Source organism: Saccostrea cucullata, unplaced genomic scaffold (genome assembly GCF_032062105.1).
Source record: "Saccostrea cucullata isolate Sc308-1 unplaced genomic scaffold, CSIRO_AGI_Scuc_v1 ctg1020, whole genome shotgun sequence".
Classification (NCBI taxonomy): Eukaryota; Metazoa; Mollusca; class Bivalvia; order Ostreida; family Ostreidae; genus Saccostrea; species Saccostrea cuccullata.
The window spans coordinates 72,704-97,004 of NW_026931054.1; the positions used below are offsets into that span (position 1 = coordinate 72,704).

At 32.4% G+C, this 24,301-nt stretch overlaps 2 protein-coding genes across 2 annotated transcripts in view; one reads left to right on the top strand and one right to left on the bottom strand.

The window, feature by feature from the left end:
• Positions 1-1,510: 1,510 nt before the first annotated feature.
• On the bottom strand, positions 1,511-7,881 carry LOC134231202 (transcription factor AP-4-like). Its single transcript, XM_062713122.1, has 5 exons — positions 7,676-7,881; positions 6,437-6,596; positions 3,744-3,930; positions 3,300-3,499; positions 1,511-2,720 (listed from the first exon to the last, which is right to left on the bottom strand). Exons 1-5 carry the CDS (start codon positions 7,765-7,767, stop codon positions 2,295-2,297), a joined length of 1,065 nt encoding a protein of 354 aa, XP_062569106.1. The 5' UTR covers positions 7,768-7,881; the 3' UTR covers positions 1,511-2,294.
• Positions 7,882-10,568: 2,687 nt separating this feature from the next.
• Positions 10,569-24,301, top strand: part of LOC134231203 (zinc finger protein ZIC 3-like) — a 30,266-nt gene continuing 16,533 nt past the window's right edge. The window contains exons 1-3 of the mRNA XM_062713123.1: positions 10,569-10,649; positions 18,249-18,318; positions 18,643-18,794. The gene's annotated coding sequence lies outside the window, so the exon portion shown is untranslated. The remainder of the gene's footprint in view (positions 10,650-18,248; positions 18,319-18,642; positions 18,795-24,301) is intronic.

A 24,301-nucleotide genomic window follows, 5' to 3' on the forward strand; every position in this document is an offset into this window, starting at 1 on the left:
TTAGATAAAGGCCTAAAAAATGAAATGTCAAGGTTGATTTTTTTTTCCTGATCTATTTTTTTCAGTTCACCCTCCTTTCCTAATTCTGGGGACATGAACTCTCTGAATTAGCTCGTTATTCTCGGCGGGGAATTGGTCATTCTGCATAAGTTCACGCTTTGTAGACTTTGTTCAAATGTTCTAGGGATGCAAAATTTTCTTAGATAGTGCGGTTGTAGAATTATTTGCTGGCCACTTGTTAAACATATGAATATTGATTCCTGGCATACTGCCAACGAGACAGACTAAATCCAAATTCATATGACACCAACATCAAATAAATATTCGCCCCAATAAACTGCCCCCAAGAACAGAATAGCTGAAGAAAATCTTCAGACAATATCAAGATATTTAACATGCGATTCACTAAAGAGTCTTAAAAACGACAAATAAATGGGTTAGAACAATGAACAAGTCTCTGTCAATCACTTGGATCTGTGCCAGCTCATTTAATGCATGTGCAAATGAATAAAAAAAAATATAGTATCGGCTTTGGTATTGATCTGCTTGGCAGTTTGCCAAGGCGCCAACTTATTTTACGCTAAAAGCTTACACCAAATGCAATATGCATGTCTCTCTAGGAAAACAACCGTCGCAAAAGGAGGAAACTATTTATCTGTAAACAGTATTGTTTTAATCAATGACTTTACACTTTGAATGCAGGGAACCGTAACGTGATATGAATGGGACAATTTCTTTGATAATCAATGCTTTCTCATTCTATCTCAATCACTCATTTCACCACAACTCATAAATTCTCATTTATAAAAAGTAAAACAGAATGCATGAATGACAGTTACCACAATTTATTGTACTTTCAGACTTTCAAGTTCCAGAAGAAACAACAAATATTCAAATCAGTCTAACATAAATACACAAAAAATGTATAAAGTTGTAAGCATCCTTTACAAAAAAATTGTCAAAAAAAATAAAACAGCAACAATTTGTTAACGAAGTCTTTCATAGCACTATTTAATGCATAATAGTTTTAAAATGTCCAATTTCACATTTCAAAACTTAACAACCATTTTTTGTTATTTTTAATCAACTCATAATTTTTACTTAGGTAATATTGTACATTCTAAAGGAATTCTGAAACTGATTTTCAGAGTTGATAGTTGTACATTGTACAATAAATAGTTGTGGTATATATACAGTATGAACTGGTGAATAAACTAAAAATGCACATAGTGGCATAAACTCAAGACCATAAAAATACAGTTTAATTAAACTTCCATATTTACTTTTTATACGTACAATTTTGATAGGGAAAGAAAACAAGAAAATTTCATTATGTTAAAGAAGGGAAAGAAAGCAAGGTTTAGCAGAAAACACTTTAAATATCAACAAACACAAAAACTGCCACAAGTCACCCCTCATCCCTTCAAATAGGATTTTTGTACAATTCTATCATGAGGAATGGAGGTAACATATGCATTGCTATGTGCATTTTGATGGTCATCTTGATAAATCAAGAGAGGATCCATGTCAGAACATAAATTCACAATAATCATTCAATAACACACACATACTAGACAGCTTCTGTAACATTTATCAGAGACATAAAATAATGCTGTGTAACAGGTCACACTTGATGACTGGATCTACACAATATTAACATTCGGTCACAATAAGCACCTACACAATAAAGCAACTGGAATATGTTGTCGGCAAAAAATTATACAAGAATCATTAGTTCTGGTTTCCAAAAATATTTTCCTTTCTATTTTAATTATTAATTTTGATATTAAAGAAATCATTAGAACAGCATTTAAAGCTTGTACAGGCAACTCATTCATACAAAAAGATCAAACTTAACAACTGCATTAACAAAATTTGATACAATGACATGATCTATTTACAAATGTACATGGTGATAAGAAATAAATTACATGTCAAAATGGGGAAAAATGCCTCCCTGTAGATTAAATGAAGAAAAAAATCTGACGATTTTGAATATTTAATGGAAAAGATGAAACCTTTATAACAATGCACTAGCATGTTTCATGGTCTGTTAAAAGCGTAGGTTAGAAAACAGCACATTGTGTATACATTAATAACAAAAATTGAGCATTTCCTTGGGTGAGAAGCACTTTTTGAAATAATTCAAAATCACTAAATTCAAAAAATGAAAAAAAAAAATTCTTCATGAAATTTTAAACAAAAAGGGCAGTTTCTTTTCCATGACATAATGAAACTATGATGTCTCTATTTACAAAGTGGCAGGATGAAAGATGAGTCCCACATGGCAGGTCTTATGACTTCTGAACTATAACGTTTGGTCGACAGTAGTAATGAACCATATTGGGTCGATGTAATAAGTTGGTGGCTATGGGGAATTTCTCATGATACTGTGATGGAGAAAGATGGGGGTGAATTTCAGTCAATGGAACTTCAGTGACAGTAACTGATTGTCTTGAGTCTATTTTCTCAAACGGAATAGGAGAGTCCCGGTCCTCGGGCTCACTGCACGTGACACTACTGTCTTTTTCACTCTCGTCACTATGAGGAATGCCGCGATGGTGAGATGTCCTATCATTTATCCCTAAACGATCTCCCTCTAGGTGTCTAATGGCCTCCACTATTGTCTCCAAGTTTCTCCGTGACATAGATTCCGAGTCCGAAGAATTTCTCTCATGCATCTTCTCATCTTCCTCTGATTCAACAGACTCAACATAAATCTGCAAAGAAACAAGGAATACCATTTAGTACAGATAGTATGGATATCTATGTACTTGCTCAAGCATCATCAGTATATATATAAGTATGCATTTAAAATACATTTCTGACATTGTATATATACTTTTAGTGCAAAGAAAGGCTGGGACGATACAACTTTTTCTATATCGATACGTATCACGATATTTCAGCCACGATACAATATGCATCACAATATGTTTAACTGCTTATAAAATCTTTTTTTGCATTGAAATAAACAAATTATTTCTTTGCAAATAAGAATAATTTATTCAAAATAGTTATATGTTGTAAAACAAAAATATTTTATTCTAGTGGTGTAACTTATTATTTATTTTATATCTACATTTATATTCAGCTTATTTATTTTATATATTAAACCCCATATGTTAAATAAACAAAGAAAAACAGAAGTCAGATTTTTTTGGCGATATTTCTTCATATGTATCTGTATACGCATATATGCGTATCGTCCTCACAGATATCTCGATATATCATCCCAGCCCTAGTGCAAGGAAAACATAACAAATTAAGAATTATAAAAATGCAAATAAAACACGTACAACTTTATCTTTAGGTCTCTTTTCTTGCATATGTTCAACAAATGTTGGATTCTCTTGCTTCAAATCATACGATTGATTTTGTTTTTGCAGCATCATTCGCAGATGTCTTTCTCGGTCTAACTGGCATCGCAAGTCTATCATCTCCCGCTTGATTTCATTGATGTCTTCATAATCTGCTGATATTCCCTCATCTGATGATTCTACAAATGAAGTTGGATAAAACAATTAAATAAGGTTCCCTAGACATCCCTTTTCCCCAGGTCATCCTTTTACATTTTTAAGTCTCATCTTCAATTCCTTTCATGAATTTTTTTGTACACACAAGATTTTTATAGATAAAGTTAAACCTAAAAAGGTAGGAGTTCTTGCATTTTCATGAAATTAACTATAGGCTTTACAAATTTCTCCTGAAAATATATACACACTATGCATAGAGTACTGTACCTGTATCTCGCTTCTTCCGTTTTGTCGGTGGAGATGGGTTATAGTTGTTGATGGATACTTGCTTCTCAAAATCACTCCCCAATAACCTTTTCAGCTGAGTGCTTAGTTGGTTGTTGATGGCTAAAAGTCGGGTCTTGTCACTTTCCAACTGCTCAATGTAATCAGAGGTCTGTTGCAAAATGGCAGCCTAAAAAATTGAAAATTTAAAATGCAATAATTTGTTAATAGTAGCTGTGAACATCTCCAGTTTATTAAAAACTTGATACAATTCTCAAAGTGCTATTTTTGACTTGAAATCTTGAAATAATTTCTGCATCTAGCTGAATGCATGCATTTCTAATTTGAATTAGGTCACCATAACAATAAACTTTTACAGATTTTAATAATAAAAATATTGAAGATGCAGGACTTTCAAAACAATGGAAACAGTACTTTAAAATGGGAGATACTTTGTGGAAGCAATTTTTAATTAAATTTCAAGTTTTCATATATCACAAAAACCAAGATATAAAATCATCAACTTCACAAACCATTATTAATTTTTAAGATTTTAACAATGAAAGCTTGTAGAATTTTATTTTCTGCACTCCTCTTGATCTGCCTTTTGTCTTATTTGAAATACAATTTATTTTGTTTTTACAGAAAAACATTCATGCATTTGAATGATTCTAATTTAAAAGTACATCTTGTAAACTCAATGAGACTCCTTATTTTGGCTGATTTACTAGATCAGCTGATAGCCCACTACTTTCTGGCAATCTGCCAGGGAGTACTGTTTGCACAATGTCTGTTTATTTTACCCAGGACCCAGTGACCAAGCAATGTTTGTCTACCTGGATGTCTGTTCTGTCGACATAATCGATACTCTAATTTATGTTTCACTAATGTCACTGACCTACATAGTCATTTTAAAATCTGCTCATCTTTTTACCTGTGAATCTACACTATCAACTCCCAAGAAAAAAAAGCTCTTTCAGTCAGGTAAACCCTTCAGTAAACACGATCTCCACACACATTTCATGAATGGCACATTGTGTGTTACACCTGAGTAATTTCGTATTTAGGTTCTTCTATTACCAAAGGCATCCCTGGAATCTCAGGTGAAATATAATTTCAAATATTTTTTTTTACTGGCACATCATCACAAACCTGTCCTGACCCATCCTACTTGATCTAAATTTGTCTACAACTATCTTGTGATAACCACCAAACACTTACAGCTCTGTAATTTGGGCTTTCTTTACACACAGCCCTTGTGATTGAATGCTTACATAAACAATTTTCTTGCCTACTGGATTTCCCATTCAATACAAACCACTCCTCTCAAACGGAAAAAGAATTGCAAGTTTATCAGTTTCATGCCTTTAAAGAGTGTCAAGAATATTTTTTATACTTATTTATGCGGGTTCTTGACAACACAAATTTGAAACTGGCATTATCAAATGCTAAATTTAAATTAATAATGCATACAGTAAAACATACCACTTTATATGACCTACATACCACAAGGACATCAGAATGTATGCACATCTAATTAGTCTTAAAAATCTATCTTAATCTGCTTGTGGTAAAGGAGACCCATAGGTCTGCGAGTCAACTATTATGTCTGATAATGATTATACAAGATCAATAACTGCTTTCAGACAGGCTGGGAAGTGATAACTGCTACACAGCTTCTCCTAAACACAGCAGTTACAGCTTGTCTAGACTGACTAATTTATTTCCATGCCTCAATCTCTGGTGTCCATCAATTGATGATTCAGGGCACAGAGCCAAGAAATACACATTTCACTTTTACTATCAGGTGGAATGTCACAGAATACTATTGTATGTAAAACATTTCTACACTTTAATTGTTGCATCATTTATTGTAAGACTTGTTCCTTTTTTCCCCTCCCATTCAATCCATCATTTATTCACACCTGCAATGCTCAGAATTTCTACAAATTTATATTGTGCATTCCAAAATCCTGATGACTGTATACAGGTCCAGCACAATCTCTTGATTAAGCTATATAGCTTTAAAAAGCTATATAGCTTTATTAAGCTATTCAAAATAGCTTGATAAAGCTATTTATTTTATATGCAATTTTTAATAAAAACGTTTTTTGAAAAAAATAAACAAAAAGTCGCAAATATTTGACTATTCATATATGTACTATGGACTATCAAAAATACAACCTAAATCATAGAAAGTTTTAACATTGTTGCTGTTGAATACTTTTAAGCAAAATATAAATTTCCATTGTTTGAGTAACTGTGTGTGTGGTGAGGCGTGGGTAAGTATGATTGCTTCTCATTGTGCTGAACTGTTACTAATCAATTATCCTGTTGGCCATAACTGGCCTCCTTTATAAACTCATTCAAGAAATAACTGTGTGGTCACTCACCAATGGCCCCAAAACATTTAAAACTTTGAGTTAAAAGTCTCTCGAGGGGACGCAATTTGGTGAGTGATTTTTACATGCATTGTATTCAGAGCAGTACAAAGTTTAATATTCTAACTGCACCAAGGTGCGACTTTTTGCACCTGTTGAAGAAATAACACATTTGAGAAAAAAGTCTGAGAAAATAGCTTAATCAAGCTATTCTGAATAGCTTAATAAAGCTATATAGCTAAATCAAGCTATATAGCTTAATCAAGAGATTGTGCCGGACCTGGTATATACAAACAAATATTTAAAAATATTTACCTTGCTCAATTTCTCTCCATCGCTGTGTGGAATCAATGATTTTAAACTCTGAAATCCAGCATTAATGCTCTGCATTCTTCTTCTCTCATTGCTGTTAGCAATCTCTCTCCTCATCTTTTTCTCATGTTCCATATGAGGTTTTCCAGGTATAGATTGTGATCTGCAATAATTTGATTTTTTGAGTCATGTGAAATGACACCAATTCTTTTCGACACAAAAATTTACCCGAAAGAAGTAATGTTCATGAAAAGTATAATTTGTACAAAATACTATCCATCATCTTTCGAATTATTACAAATACTTTTAGAAATGATTATTTTAAAACAATGATCACTTACCAATAAAAAAAAATATCTATCATTTTAATATATTAACATTTAAAAAAATTCACACATATCTATAACTGTTGACATGGTTGACAAACTTTTAGTTTACAATTTCACATTATTTTGCTTTCAATCTCGTTCTTAAAAAATTCAACTCTACTTTCTCTAGTTTGTTAAATTGTGAATTCACATAAAATATTTGTTTCCTGTTCAGGTAAAAAAAAATTTTACATTGATGCAACAGAACAAAATTGTGAGTAACAACTATCATATGACATGGAAAACATTGGAACTGTGCCAATTTTCTTTTTTCTATTTACAGTCAAATTTTAAGCTGTTCTGCATACGTCATGCAAAATACTGCATCACTCTGTGTTTACAAAACTGCACTGTTACATTGTTTATTTGTGTCTCAGTAAAAAGACGTTTGAAAAAAATATTTTTTTACAGAAAAGGTCAAATGAAAACAGTGCAGCGTATGTTTCAATAAATTTGGGAAGTATGCTTTAAAACCTGTTCATTTTTGTTTATTTAGTTAAATAATAGATAGTTGTAATAATCTGACACAAGATTGAAGTAAAAACTGGTCCTACATGTGTTAAATTATCGAAACATTGCAAAGAAATGCAACGTAGCTGACGAGTTGTCTGCCCTTTGTTTTCAGTCACGCCATGTGCGGTCTCGTGCTTCGGCTGACACAGAAATTTTGGCATCCAAGTACAGCAAAATTAACGTAAACTTTTTAAAAAATGGTATGCAATAACATGTATTGGATCATATTTAATCATAATGTTAACTTTTAAAATCAAACTAATGTTGACAAAATAGAAAAAAATGCAAAACAAGCATGGCCTACAAGCCGCTACGCAATGTTTATATTGTGGAAGGCGTGCGTACTCGCGTCGCTACTCACCTTCCCAGAACAGCTGTTAAATCCTCTCTTTGCAATTCGTACTCGGAGTACAATTTTCTTCTGTCACTACTCCTGTAAACATTCGACATCATAACTCCCTTGAAATCACAATCTTTACAACAGTTAAATCCAAGGAAATATTAAAGTTGTATTGCAAGGTTTACTACCGGGTCGTCGTGGCTTCAGTAGAATGAGTATTAATTGGCGGGAAACAGCTGTAGGTCGATTCACGAAGGCAGTGCTCTGGTCGTATCCATTTATTTCAATTATATAACATTGTATTCACTTCAACTATTGTAGAAATAATTAAAAACAAAGAAAGTAATGAAATGTGTTACTTTTATTATAAACTTAAATAAGTTTACTTTGTTCTTACACGAAACATATGGGATTATTTCTTACTGCGCAATCGATTCACTTTCCCAAGCCGCACTTGATCTCCGTTGGCAAGACGCGGGAAACAAACCAACAGCTGTTTGGCACACTGCCAAGATATAAGTAAGGAGAATTTGTACACTCGGTTTCTTTTTTGAATTCTTTTTAAAAATAATTTTGTGTTTTTAAAGCCATTGATTTCTGCAAGATTTATTTCAAACGTATCTAAAACCAAAACAATTGTGATGTTTTGTTATCATTTTCTCTATTTAAATCATCACTGCAAACCCATATTTAATGTATTGAAAGTCTCTACCAAAACACATTTCGTCTGGAATGCAGACTGCTCTATGACATTACCATATTTGTAGTTACTATATTTAGGTGTCAATCAGCTGAGCCAGTGCATGTAACAGATTGGGTTCTTCGGGTCAAGGGAAGGCAGTCGGCGAAATTGTTTACTAACACAAGCAGAATGGAAATGAAAATGCAAGAGAAACAGACTTGTCAGTCAACACATAATCACATTTTGAATAACCCTAATGAGGCTATTTTCTTCACTAAATCAAAATATTAAACAAATCAAAAAAAAAACAAAACAAAACAAAAAGATAAAAAAGGAGACAGAAACGAAAACAGGAATGGATAAAGATGTGACTATACTGATAGTATTACACTAATAGTATTTTTAAAAAAACATACTAATTATTAAATCATGAATTTTTTTTTGGTTTTTTTTTTTTTTTGTTTTTTTTTTTTTTTTTTTTTTTTTTTTTTTTTTTTTTTTTTTTTTTTTTTTTTTATTTTTTTAAAATTCTTTAAAAAGGAAGACATAGTTTTTCAACTTTTAACTTTCTGTTTAATACCGGATCGACTCTGAATACATTTTAAGAACATGCTTTATCCAAGATGCGAGTATCACTCATTGGATATTTTTTATGTCCCACTGGCATTGCTTGAAGGTCATTATTGATGAAGAAAATTGTTCAGAATCTTAATAGAAACAGTTCATACATGTAACTGATGTATAAAACGTGTGGTGAAAAGAATCCCCCATGATTTGTAGTTGGATGTGACTTTTTATCCAACTCGGTGTGTGTTTTTATCCACTCGCCAATCCTGGAGAAAAATACATAACTCGATGGGTAAAATCATATCCAACCACAAATTATGGGAGTCCTATATATATATATCTTTACAATATAGTATATATTGGTTGTCGATGCCACCTTATTCAGAACATCCATTGACTGAATATTTAAGCATCTTTTCCAAGCCTCCTTATTTGCATGAATTCCAGAAATTTCACATGGACGTCTTCGTCAGTAATTTTGTAGCACATAGGGGTTGGATAGTTATAATAGCTTTTTATACTGCGATGCAAAACTGACAAAGAGAAAAAATTCCGATTAAAATTTTTAGTTATTCTAGTGTTATAGTTAGTTTTAACATTTCTAATTTCTAAACCTTTAATGTAACATTTACATGCTGTTAAGATAATCCCCAGTATCAGATATTGTCATACACTTCCTCAGCGATTGCTGTAAAGAAATTAATCATGAATATTTACATGATCTACTTCATAACATTTGAATCAGAATGAATACATTTTATTGTGACAGATTGACTCGATACAAAGAAGGAGAGGTCAATTTCATGATCGACAGGAAAATTGTTCTTTCTCTTTCAAAGTGCTTATTCAATTTGCCTTTTTTAAACAACAATTTTTCCTTGATCCGTCATCATTTATTTAGTTTGTTTACTTTTTGCAAAAATGCAAATGGTTTAATTTTTTGGGGGAGAACAGACAAGCAGCAACATTTTTCATAGAAGGATGGGATACTCCCCCCCAAAAGAACCTAGAACTATTCAAAACACACAAACTCAGACCATCAGGTAGCACGGGTAGCTGGCCTGTCAATCAAATCAGAAGCTATTGTTTTTTTAATGGGGGGTAAATTATTGATCTTGAAAAGTCCTAAATTCCAATGTTTCATTCAATTTTCAGAGATATTGACTAAACGGTACATTTGCTTATACAATTTGGGGTCATCATTTTCATTATTTGTTAATTTTTTTAGGGGAGAACAGACAAGTTGCAGCAACATTTTTCATAGAAGGATGGGATACTCCCCCCCCCCTCAAAGAACTTAGAACTATGTGGGGGGGGGGGGTTACTAAGGATCTAAATTCCAATGCTTCATTCAGTTTTCAGAGATATTGACTAAAAGGTACATTGGGGAGGGGGGGGGGGAAGAGATATTCAACTCGGATTTTGTTTTAAGCTTATCATTTAAAATAATTATGTGATCCGAGTAACCCACCCCACCCCAAAAATTGGGGATTCAGCCAGCCAAATTAAGTTAGAAAATTACTGCCAGTCCTGGAGAGAAAGAGGGGGAGGACATTTAACCATTAACGTAAGCATGGTAAGAAAGACAACTCGGGGGAAATTTTAATTTTTCTATGCACAAAGAAAGATAACTCAAAAGCAAATATAGCTTTGTTTGACTTGCAGGGGGTCTTACGCATGCGTATTTCACTAAATCAGCATGTTGCATTGTTGACACTAAGAGGAAATTCCAGAGAGAGAAGAAAGGTAAAACAGTTTGTAACGACTTTTCTAACACAATTCAATGACTTAAAATTAAATTTATATAGCCAAAGAAGAATATTTTTTCCACTTTTTTTGCTGTCGTAAAGTTTAATGAGCTGTCTAGGTAGTTATTGACGAATCGTTATGTTACAATGCACAAACTGATATTGACTTGAAGAACTTAGGTCCATAATTTGAATGTCAACTTGTTCAAATGGTGGATTTTAGGAAAACATGCCTATTTATTGAATTGCAAATCTGTCATAGAATTTTATCCTTAGCTTTATATATTAAAATGTCATTGAAGTCTTATCAAATCACACGTAAACATGATTAAACAGGTGTTACTCAAAATAATTCAGATTTTTTTAATCATAATGGTCAACGGCGTGGCGCAGTGGTTAGAGTGTCTGCTCTAGAGTCACAGAGTAAGGAATAAGGAGTTGATCCTTACATTGCGGGTTTGAATCCCACTGTGGGACATGGAGACCAGTCCTTCGAATGAGACTGTATAAACCGAGGTCCAATGTGTCACAGTAGGTGCTGGCATGAAAAAGATCTCTCACTGGTCAATGGTCATAGGAGCATGACAAGTGTTGGACCAATAGGCAATAAGCAGAAAATATTGATTGTCAACGAAAAATTCTACCAATTCTGATTTTTCATAATCAATTATTGGAAAAGTACTTCTTGTATAATGCATTCCGAAATTATCCATTCCTGGTTTAAAATGTATTTCCTCATAATGAAAGAAAATGACAGTTACAAAACCAACTAGCACAAAGCAGAGGTGATAAAGAACCAAAAGGTGCATTTCATGTATGAAGAACATTTTAAAGTAAACGAATCAAAACAAACAAGAAAACAATATATTTATATTTTATATATTCATTTTAAAGAAATATGAAATACTTTAATACTATACTTTTATACAGAACTATGATATTTGATTATAATCTGTAAAATTGCATCGGAAGCAGTAACTGATTCCAACAGATGATCTATTATGAAAATTAACCAATGTCCCATCACTACTCCACTGGCAAGTGGAGGCATATCTAGAGAATTCTCAAGAGGGAAGTTGAACAATGGATAAGTTAGCTCACCTGGCCTTGTGACCATAAAAAAATAACATTCTGAGAAAAAAACTGAGTTGAGAACTTTTTTTTGGTCTGAGAATTGTTTTATGGTCACAAGAAGCAAAAGCTGAAAGGTATGTCTGTCCTGCAGTGTATGAAAACTTTCCACATTTTCCACTTTTCCATGCCAGAGTCACTGGGCTAATTTCAACCAACTTGTCAGAAAGCAATCTTGGGTAAAAGGGATTCATTCCCCCTGTTTTAGCTTATCAAAATTTGTCCATTGTCTGTCATTGTTGGCATTGTTGTCATCATCATTGTAAACTTTTCACATTTTCATCATCTTCTAAACAACCACTGGGCCAATTTCAACCAAACTTGGCACAAAGTATCCTTGGGTGAAGGGGATTCAAGTTTGTTCAAATGAAGGGCCAAACTAGGGTTGGATACCAGTACACTGTACCAATACCGCACCAAATAGTTACTTCAAAAATACTGGTAAAAATACTGTTTCATTTAATATCAGTACTGATAATGGTATTTCTGAATCTTTTAAACTTTGTAATACATTCCAAATGATTTTTTAAAAAAGATTCCAGACTTCCAGACCGAATTTGATACTTAGTACAATACTTGCTTTCTATTGCCGATATATGAGGTAAATCAATATATATTAAAAAAAAAATTACATTAATCATTTTTCAATTTTATTAATACAGTGTATTTACATTTGCAAATGTTTTCCCTTATGTAACACTATTTGAACAAGGCATTTTTACATCTCCGTAAAACATGTTCGTCATGTGACCATAAATTGATTGTTTAGTCATAAACGATCTACATAATTTGATAGTGACGTCATAAGCGATCGACGTTATCAACACATTCAATTTATACCTTTGAGTTTTGAAGAAAAAAAAACTTTATGGATTTCAAACTTTACTTATGTACCTTACTGTTTGTAATTAATCAGTGACAAATGTAAATATAAGTAATAAGGTATCATTTTCTGAGTTTTATTGGGATGTAAAACGGGTTAGCACATGATTAAATCGTAAAGCCCAAAGGGCTTTATGGAAGATTTGATCACGTGACCAACCTGTTTTACATCCCAATAAAACTCAAAAAATGATACCTTATTTCTTAAATAAAAACTGAAAAAAATTGTCAATTAAAAAGGCAAAACATTTGATGTCATCTCTCTCCATTTTTCATGTTTCGTCGTTTAGTGCTACCAAACAAAATGGCAACCAGATGAAGTGATCAGCTGTCATTTTAGCAGAAAATCAGACGGCGATGTATGTTGGTTACAAGTGAATTTTAAAGCACATTTGTCATTAAATTAAACCATGATTCTCATTTATCAAGGTATAGTACCTACCTTTAAAAATACTTTACTGTATTGTTTCAAAAATATCGGTATGGTATTGTACCGTTTCATCCTAAATGGTATCCAACCCTAGGCCAAACCCTCTTCCTAGGGGAGATAATTGTGAATTTGTGAAAAATTAATGGCATCTTTTGAAAATCTTCTGAAGAACCACTGGGCCAGGAAAGCTGAAACTCATGTGGAAGCATCCTCATATAGTATAGATTCAAGTTTGTTCAAATCATGACCCCAAGGGGTAGGATGGGGCCACAATGGGGTATCAAAGTTAAACATAGGAATACAAAGGAAAAATCTTGAAAAATCTTTTTCTCATGAACCACTGGGCCAGGAAAGCTGAATCTCATGTAGAAGCATCCTCATGTAGTGTAGATTAAAGTTTGTTCAAGGCATGACCCCTGGGGTAGGATGGGGCCACAATTGGGTATCAATGTTTAACATACAGTAGGAATACAGAAGAAAAATCTTTGAAAATCTTCTTCTCAAGTATCATTGGACCAGAAAAGATGAAATTCATTTGGAAGGATCCTCATGTAGTGTAGATTAAAGTTTGTTCAAGGCATAACCCTCGGGGTAGGATGGGGCCAAAATGGGGTTTCAAAGTATAAGGAATTGATATGAAAATCTTTTTTCTCAAGAACAGCAAACCCATGATTGGACATAATTATATGGAAGCATCCTCTATTAATGTAGATTTATGTTTGTTCAAATCATGACCCCCAGGGGTAGGGTGGGGGTACATTGGGGGATCAACATTTTACATAGGAGTACATCAATAAAAACTTCTCAGAAACAGCAAAGCCATGGTTGGTCATAGTTATATGGAAGCATCCTCAGGTAGTGTAGATTCAAGTTTGTTCAAATCATGACCCTGATGCAAGGGTGGGGCCATAATGGGTGATCAAAGTAAAACTGCATAGAAAAAAATATTTACAAATTTTCTTCTCAAGAACAGCAAAGCCATGATTGGTCATAGTTATATGGAAGCATCCAAGTTTGTTCAAATCATTATTCCCAAGGGGTTGGGCTGCAATGGATGAACAAGAATTTGCATAGGAATACATGGAAAAATAGTTAAAATTCTTAACAAAAACAACAAAGCTATGATTGATCATCAAAAAGGTAATGTAAATTTTAACTTGTTCATATTCTGACAATTGGGAGACTAGAGGAGTCATTAGAGTGGATCATAACAAAGGAATATAAAGGCTTTATCAATAATAATTTTCATCTTATAAATAACAAAGCCATTATGTGTTATGTTAATTCAAAAGTCCTTAGGAAGTTTAGTTTTAAGTTTGTTCAAATACCCCCCCCCCTTTCCCCTTCCCTGACCCAATTTTATATATATATTTTTTTATATTTAAACTTTTCAATACTGAACTGATTTTTGCTTTAACCTAGCCAGTTGCTCAGGTGAGTGATGTTGCCCCTGGGTCTCTTGTTATGAAATGGAGAATTTACAAAAAGAGCTCGGTTCACTTTATGTATAAAATGGCTTTGACTTTGTATCTTTGTACCCTCTTTCCCTTGTCATATATCACAATAAAGTAAAAACAAATTTCTATTTGAGAGTCCAGGTTCATGTATTGGGAAAAAAAGGCTTTGTGGAAATCCAATGTTCTTGAATTTTGCAGAAATTTTTATTTTATATAAATACTGGTACAGACAGACAGACAAAAATAGCCAGATTTAAAAAAGAATGATACTTAAAGACATGCAGATAAAAATAACCATTGTCCAAAATTTCAATATAAACCCAAAAAAAGGAGAAAAAAATGGAGCATTGAGCATTTGTAGTTTTCTACACACTCAATCTTATTTTGTTTAGAAAACCTGTCTAAAAATATCATTTCATCTCATTCCATTCAGTTACTAAAGATTTGAATTTTATTTAAAAATTTTGCAAAGGCATTTATAGTAAAAGGAGATACGAATTCATTTAGCATGTTTTATAAGTTGTATATTAAAGCATGCTAAAATGTACAGATTTCAAAACACTTTTAGCCTAATCTGTCACCTACATATCTGTGTGGGCCCATCATGTTACTCCTAAGATTTTTATTTTTATTATTTTTATTTATTTTTTTTTTTTTTGCATATATTAGGCCAGTTAGATAAAAATATCAGATATCTCAAGGACATACATGGGAAAAATCCATTTCTAAGTAGCCTTTGTATATTTTTTTGCAGTTGTATAATTTGATTATTAGAAAATAGAAAGTTAATATGTACTGCCTGTGCTTTGGTGTTGTGTATAAAGACTATTTTGGATTAGTTTTTGAAGCTATAATTCATTCACTTCTAAGAGTGTAGAAGCTCTTATGATGATTTGTCAGAGTCATATTTTCCTTGACACGATGGTCATTATGCAGGTGTGACTATTTATCTTTACATCTTCAGTGTGAGCTGTATTTTATTTGTAGTAGGGGAATACAGACTTGTGGCAAACATCAAAAAATAATTATATATCATGATCTGTTTGTCTTATTCAATCTGAATTATTTTATTGGCTCCCATATCTCTAAAATTGCAACACTCAACACATTGAATGCTATCTTAAAAAGAAAAGAAATGAAAAATGCAAGGGGCCCCCCAAAACTATTTTTCATTTAAGGAATTCCTTCTAAGTCCTATTAATTTGAGCGAGATTTTTTGGTTGGTAATAAAAGTGATGTCATTCTCTCCATCGACTTTGAAAAGTTAAAAGCTGGTTTTAATCTTGAAAATCTCTTTTCACTTTGTTTTTTTCAATTTGAATGAAAAGACACTTCACATGTGCTCTGAAATATTTCAAAAGTAGACAATTATGAGTGAACATATTACATCAACAGGATTAATCCTGTAAAGCTTGGGTGATTTGCATTATTGAATTTTACACCCATAAACCCAGGGACCCCCAGTGTTTTGTGGTCCAAAACTTGGCCTTGAAATTGAAGTTTAAATTTTTCAATATTTCAGACATTTGATTGCTTCTTGGCACTCGGTACATTTCACTTTTCGTAATATATATGTGGGCTAATTGTGCAATAGCTTCAACAAAATTGAATTGACCTTTTCTTAATTGAAACGAGTTATTCTTATCATAGAAGCTTTTATTTGATTGGATTCTTTGAAAATAAATTCTCACAATAAAGAGCAGGTTCCCCTGAACGTTTGGGAATCAATATTCCCGCTGTTAATTATACAGTTCAGATTACATATATGGTATTTTACATAAAAAATGGTAGCCATTTCTCAGCTTGAAATAAATTCCATATTTAGACCAAAGAATACAAGGCATATTTTGTTGCACATTCCCTCACAGCTTTATCATGGAGGGCCTGTTCTACATATAAAGGAATTTATCAGCAAATCAATTTGCCTTGTCAATATGCACTTCAAATATACTTTGTTTTAATCTCAGCTTTTAAATTTAAAACAATTTTATCAGTTAATTATCTCAAAAATGCTTTTTATATGTTTTCTTTGACCAAGTCTTAGAAGTATGTTATGGATAAATATAACTTTTATTATTTAATAATTAGCACACTTTTTTTATGACTTAAAGTCTGATGTCTCAAAGTTCTAGTACATGTACATGAACTTCTTTCCATTTTGCTATGGTCGTGCTAAAACAGCTAGAGAGGTCAGAAATAAACTATGTTTACTGCTCAACCTATAAATTCCTGTTTGTCTGAAAATATTAAAATTAAATTTTAAAAAAAATCTGAAATATTACTATATTGTACAGTAGTTGTGTATTTTTCATGATTTTGAAATAGGCCTTCAGCCCTTCTTTAACTTTTTTCCCTAAATATTTTGTGTATATTTTTCAAGGTGGGTAGATGTGTTATAAAGCACTTTGAAAAATTATGCATAATCTTTTCTGAGTGCATTACGCACAATCTTTTCCAGGTGCATTAATTTTGGGGACAAAATTTAGGCACTTTTTTTAAGTGCATTGATTTTGTCCCAATTTTAACGCACTTTGAATTTTTTTTTTTAAGTGCATAATATTTTTAAAGTGCATTGCCACATAGGTGTTTTTTTAAATTATCCCATAAATGCAAAATATATAAGGTCCTCAAAAGAAATGATGGCAAAGGGGGGGGGATATTTTGTCAGGTCAGTTGGAGTACAGGTACATGTACATCCAAAAACACAGGATTGGTTGTCCCTTTAATGATTTAATGACCATTAATTAGTTTCCGAATCCTGTATGAAAAATTGTTTTCAATGAAAAAAATATATAACTGTTTATTAGTGCTTGAACTTGCAAATTAGTAAACTTAAAAGATAGCAACTTACTGTGGTATATTTGTAATTTTGAAGTATATATACATTCATGAATTTTTCATTTTTCAATACATGTATTGTTTGACATTTTGTATCTAACTTTTAAAATGCAGTGTCGCAAGGAGATTTTCTTTTGAGACACGGCATATTTTGGTGGGTTTTGTGTTGTTGACACAATGAAGTATCAGTTTTAATGTTTACTCTAATAATGAATATTGATTCAACACAATTGGGAATGAAATTCAATTTCTACATTATCCTTTAAACATTATAAGATTATCACCTGTACGTGTGTATATTTAGAAAAGATATTGCAAATCCCTGGTGATAGAGGGTTAGAAAGGCCCTCCAATAGTGTATCAGCGTATGATCAGTTTGTTTTAGGGGAGTGCTTGATTCGACAGAAATTTATTAATATCAGACAGGGAATCACACAAAAACAACTGAGGAAGTTTTACCTGTATATTTATACTTAGAAAGGGAAATTCAGCCAGCATCTCATAAGGTGAAGGGTTTATTTTGTGTGGTCTGTTTATAAGGAGCAGTCTTCACTGCTAAGGGAAGTTTTATATGCATTGATAATTATAAGCAGATTTTTTTTTGGAAGGGGTGGATGTGGGGTTATATTTAATTGAAATATTCGCAATACCATTTTTGCTATATTATTACTTGTATAAACAGACAATTTTGGGTGATATTTTTATTTCATGCACTGATCTACTTTTTAAAATTCAGAAACTGTCTATTCTTGTATTAAAGAGTGTGTATTGAAATGATCGAAATTAATGGGTTAGCTTGATAATTGGTTTAAATGTACAGTATTATGACACTTGTCTGTTTATTGTCTGTATATTTCAGGTTCTGGATTGACAAAAGCATTTTACAATGGGTGTGGCAGGGCCTATTTCTACAGATAAAATGTAAAAAGGTAATTTAAGTACCAATCTCATTGTTTACTTAAACTTTTTAATGTTTGGCAGTCATGCAGCTCAGGTTTGAGAGTAAGTGTGTATCATTTGATTTTCAAATTTTATTCAGAATATTAAGATGACAATGATATACGTATATTTTTGGTAAAGTTGATTTTTACATTCTTACTGATATTTTTTTGAAGAAATTATGATGTTGCATTTTTTGTTGGTACATGTACCTTCATGATTGTATTTCCCAATTACCTTTTTTCTATGTAAACAATTTAACATATTTTATGTTCATATGAACCATTTAAAATGAATTTTAAAAATCTTTTTAGTTCAAAAGAAGAAGACCATTTCAAAACCATCAACCAATCATCCACAAAAAAACATTGCAAAACTGTAATTCTAAACCACTGAATACCACCACAATCTAGCCTACTTACACCCAGAAAAACCATTCACCAGTTTCCAGTACCATACAAATTTGGTAAGTTTAGGTGTATGGTAGACCTTTCCATTTTGGTGTCCTATATGGACATACATGAGGACACCATTGTCTGTCTTTGGTAAGTTTATGTTGTGGAGAACCAGTAATTTCTGTGTCCTATATGGAACAGGGGACATAGGAGGACAGAATTGTCTGTCTTTACAATATGTCAAGGTGACACATCACTGTGTACATTTGACCATTTACTTCTAGAGTATGATAATGATGATCACTAGTAGATAAACCTTATAATTTTATTTTTACATAATTCCAGAGTTGGAGAATTGTATAGATTGTATAACAAAGTGCAGAATTGAATATTGTTGTCACTAGGGTTAGCCAAAGTTCTATTACAGAATCAAAAGACCAGTGTCTGTAGGAAATGATAGACATGGCTTCAAGTCTAACTTATTTTAAGTGACCTCAGTCAGGGGACATTTTCAAAATGTTTAAATGACCTTCAGTAACTGAATGTCAGTGAACATGTTCTAAGATTATTGTAGATAGCAAATGATGCTTGTTTAAGAGTATGCATCATCATGAACACTCTTTGGTTATGTGGGACAGAAACTTTATGCTTGTAATTGATTGAAGAAAGTTTGAGAACAATTAGAATGAGAGGAAGTTGTTTAGTGTAGGTGGTCACCAAGGCAGGTTAGACTATACTTTGCTGATCAAGAGACAAATTTTTCTTTATTTATAGTGTATCGTGGTATTTCATTTTTTTTTAAAGCTGCGTCGATTAAAGTTTCACATTTATCAAGAAATGCGGAATGTTGGTTTAGAAACAAAAGGTTGTTTAGGCTTATCATGTTCTTAACTGTATTTTTTTTTATACTGATCAATAATCATATTCATGTACATATCTACCTTTAATGGTCTCTCAGTAAAGTTTGGAAGATCAAAAGACTACTTCTTTGGAGCTTTAAGCCACAGGATATCGCTAGACTGTCATGTTGAGTAGGCCTAAAAAATGTCTGAATTTTCACATTGGGGGTATCGGCTTTGTGGAATTCTCAAGATCCGTGGTGAAGAGGGACATGCTTAGTTTCTTATGGAGTGCTGCAGTTTGTTTTGACACCACAGATAATGAGACATGCAATATAAAAAATTGGGCCCAAGATATTATTGAAAATTCAGGAAGGATTTTCCTTTATTGTCAAAAATAAGCTGGTGACAGTTTCAAAATTTATAGACCAGATCAGTCACATTTTATGTTGCATTTTCTAGATTCTTTAAGCCTTACACAAAAAATGGAATTCTCTCATAAAGATACAGTCTGGTTGCCTCTCGTCTTTAATTGAACAGCTTGATTTGACATCTTTTCACCTTTAAAAAAAGTTTTCAGCAAATGCTAAAGCACTGTTATTGTTCAGCTAATATCCAGCTTTCATATTATTTACATTTATTACATTATACCAACAACGGAAATATTCCTCACCAAATCCCTTCAAAGAAGGGAGGGCATATTGCTTTGCTGCTCTCTGTTGCTCAATCCACCATCAGTTTCCATTCATTTTCTTTGCAGAGGTTACACATATTAAAATGAAATTTGGTATACAAGGACCAACCTAGACCCAAAATTTAGGGAGACTTCACTTCTCCCTCAGAGAAATTTAGGGAGAAGTTTTAAAATTTAGGGAGACTTCTTGGTGCGCATGATGCTCACTGATCATTTTAAAACTTTTTAAAAATGAAACTATTTCATTGTTTATAACTTAAAATACATTTCAATAATTTTTTTGTAGTGACATCCTAGCTAGTAAAAAATAATCAAAAAATAATAATCTGAATTTTTTTTTTCAATTACAAGGTATATCTAGCAAAAAAAAATTAAAAAACAATGACAAGGTAAAGTTTTTTTTTCCATTTCTTGCATAATAAGCACAGTTAACTTTTAAATTCTATCATTTCATTTCAAACTTTCAGCCTCAGAGCCTGATCATAATTTTTTGTTATTTTCTCTTCAAAATTTGTTTTCAATGTACTTAATTTTTTTTCTGAAAAAAAAGTTCTGATGTACATGTACTATGTACTGCATGCTGATTGAACTCCGTATATCAGACATGTAATTTCTTGGACAGTCAATAAATCCACAATTGAACAGTAAAAGTATGTCTGTATTCACAGCATGAATTAATTATTTGGCAATGAAAAGATCTAAAATCATCTTCAACATCTTTGGCATGACATCGATAGCTGACCAGCTGTTTTGTGTCTGGTTGTGCAAAACTTCAATGGACTTTTTCATACTTGGAAGCGTAAGGTCATGCAAAGTTAATTACTTGGTTCTCAGGCCTTTTTTCAAGAAATATGATGAGGGAGGGAGGCTTTTTTTTTCTTTTTTATTGCCCCCAAAACATGATGAGGCAGCTTTTTACATTATACAAAACCTCAAAAAATGATGAAGGAGGTGATTTGGTGTTTATATTTTATTGATTTAGCAATAAAAAGGGTCAATGAGGCACCCTTGGAAGAGATGAGGGAGGGCCTGAGAACCAAGAAATTAATTTTTTTTTGCCTAAAATCTAGAGGATTTCGGACAGAGTATTTGATAAAGGGGTTGCAAATGTTAAGGCGACTTAAACTTAGCTTTCATGATAAATTACAGTGAAGTTTGGAGCCCAAAAGCGACTATTTCGCCTCAGTCGCCCCCTAGGTTGGTCCTTCGGTATATCTAGGCCAGGTTTTGGGTTTGATCTAGTCATTTTAAGGAAGGCCCACACTTTTACGGATCCGGTTCTAATTTTACACATCAATATAACATTCTGATTTTCACTTTTCTATGGATATAAATCATTTTGGGTGATTGAAAATGATTTAGCAAGTATATATATGTTTATTATAGTGTTATTGTGCATATGAAGCATTTATTATACATTATTTATGGAAATTGACACTTTGCAGTCTGTCCATAAGATCTGTATATCATTTAGTACATACACAGAAAAAAAATTCCTAATTGCTTTTATGGACCTAAATCTTTTTAATTTTCTTTTAAGCAAACTAACCTGAGATCTATTTTTATTGATTTAGAGCCTATATCATCCATTTAATTTTTACTTTTTAAAAATTTTGCATTGAATAATTGAAAAAATTGATATTCCAAAAATTGGGGTATATGTCTTCAAAAGACTGTTTTGTTAAAATTCTCTGGTCAACCATAATAAAGTAGCTGTTTTTGTTAACTTTAGGTATAATTCTTATTAGTTTTAAAGAAAAAATTGCATCTAAACATTTTGGATTTTGAGAATTATAAAATATAAAGATATTTTGAGATTTTTTCTGAAAGACATGGACAGGTTCAACACCAATTTGTTAATGTTTTGCAGTAAAGATTTCAAATATTCTCTTGGCAAAAGAATATTTTTTTTATCTTCATAAGTTTTAAAATAAATTTGATGTAATTTGGTGCATAACTAAGAAAAATATGATTTCACACTTTTTAATGTTCAATTTTGGCTGTTGAGTTTTTAGAGGTATGTGCGCTGAGACATGTTGTATGAAAATGAACCTGCAAAGATATGTCTTTTAAGGGTGTTTTAGTAAGTTTAAGACTTGTTCAAGGTATTCAAATTGAAAAATTATCAGTTTGACAGAAAATTCTGAAAGTACGGACCTACCTTAAGCAGAGTTATGCCCCTTGGACTTAGAAAAATTCCAATTATTTGCAGTTTCCATTAATTTTCTTTGAAGTGGTTGCACATACTGAAATGAAATTCAGTATACAGATTTACCATATGAATACCTAGGTCAAGTTCTGTTTTGGGAATGATTGCGCCATTTTTGACAGAGTTATGTCTTTTACACTTAAAAAAAGTTCCAGTTATTTGGGGGGAAGGGGCATAAATGTTTTACAAACATCTCTTTTTTTCTGCAATTAGAGAAAAAAAAGATTCATTTATTATCTTTAATTCTTTAACGTCTTATTCATCCTTATCAAGGCCGATTTCAAAACTTTTAAGGATTAATATTTGTTTTAAGGGGTAATAAAAAAAATAATAAGTTAAACATATTTTTAATATTAATTGTCTGATTTTCTCAAATTACTATAGTACACTGAATATAGATAAAAGAAATTTCCATGAAGTCAGAATATCCCATTTTGTTGGTTCCATATTATATTTTCTTGCAATTTTACATCATGTTCCCGGTAAATCAGTGCCCATGACCTATTGCTCAACACGTATCTCTCAGTATTTACTCCCTAAAAAATCAGTGAAATACAAAAAATTGAGAGTATATTTCTAACAAGATTTCACTCAACTCACAAAAAGTAGATACAACATGTAGCTTGATAAACTTAAAGATAATGTGTCAAAAGGACTAGATCCAAAAACTCTGGACTATTTATATAGCATCCTGCTTATCGTACTTTGCCATTGGTCACTAATTCAAAAGGTCAAGGTCAAAAATTGTATGATCACTTTAACTACAAGGCCACGATTCATTGTTGCATGGGACAATTTTCAAAATGTGAGGATGAATAAGTCTCAACTGCTATATAATTACACTGGGACTCTGTTTGACTTATCAATTTCTTGATACCTATACAAAGAACTTTCAAATACATATGGATGAATACTCATGACCTTTAATGACATATGGAGGGAATACTCATGACCTTTAATGACATATGGAGGGAATACTCATGACCTTTAATGACATATGGAGGGAAAAATCATGACCTTTAATGACATATGAAGGGAATACTCATGACCTTTAATGACATATGGAGGGAATACTCATGACCTTTGATGACATATGAAGGGAGTACACATGACCTTTGATGACATATGGAGGGAATACACATGACATTTAATGACATATGGAGGGAATACACATGACCTTTAATGACATATGGAGGGAATACACATGACCTTTGATGACGTATGGAAGGAATACACATGACCTTTGATGACATATGGAGGGAATACACATGACCTTTAATGACATATGGAGGGAATACACATGACCTTTGATGACGTATGGAAGGAATACACATGACCTTTGATGACATATTGAGGGAATACACATGACCTTTGATGACGTATGGAAGGAATACACATGACCTTTAATGACATATGGAGGGAATACACATGACCTTTGATGACGTATGGAAGGAATACACATGACCTTTGATGACATATGAAGGGAGTACACATGACCTTTGATGACATATGGAGGGAATACACATGACCTTTAATGACATATGGAGGGAATACACATGACCTTTAATGACATATGGAGGGAATACACATGACCTTTAATGACATATGGAGGGAATACACATGACCTTTGATGACGTATGGAAGGAATACACATGACCTTTGATGACGTATGGAAGGAATACACATAACCTTTGATGACATATGGAGGGAATACACATGACCTTTAATGACATATGGAGGGAATACACATGACCTTTGATGACGTGTGGAAGGAATACACATGACCTTTGATGACATATGGAGGGAATATTCATGACCTTTGATGACATATGGAGG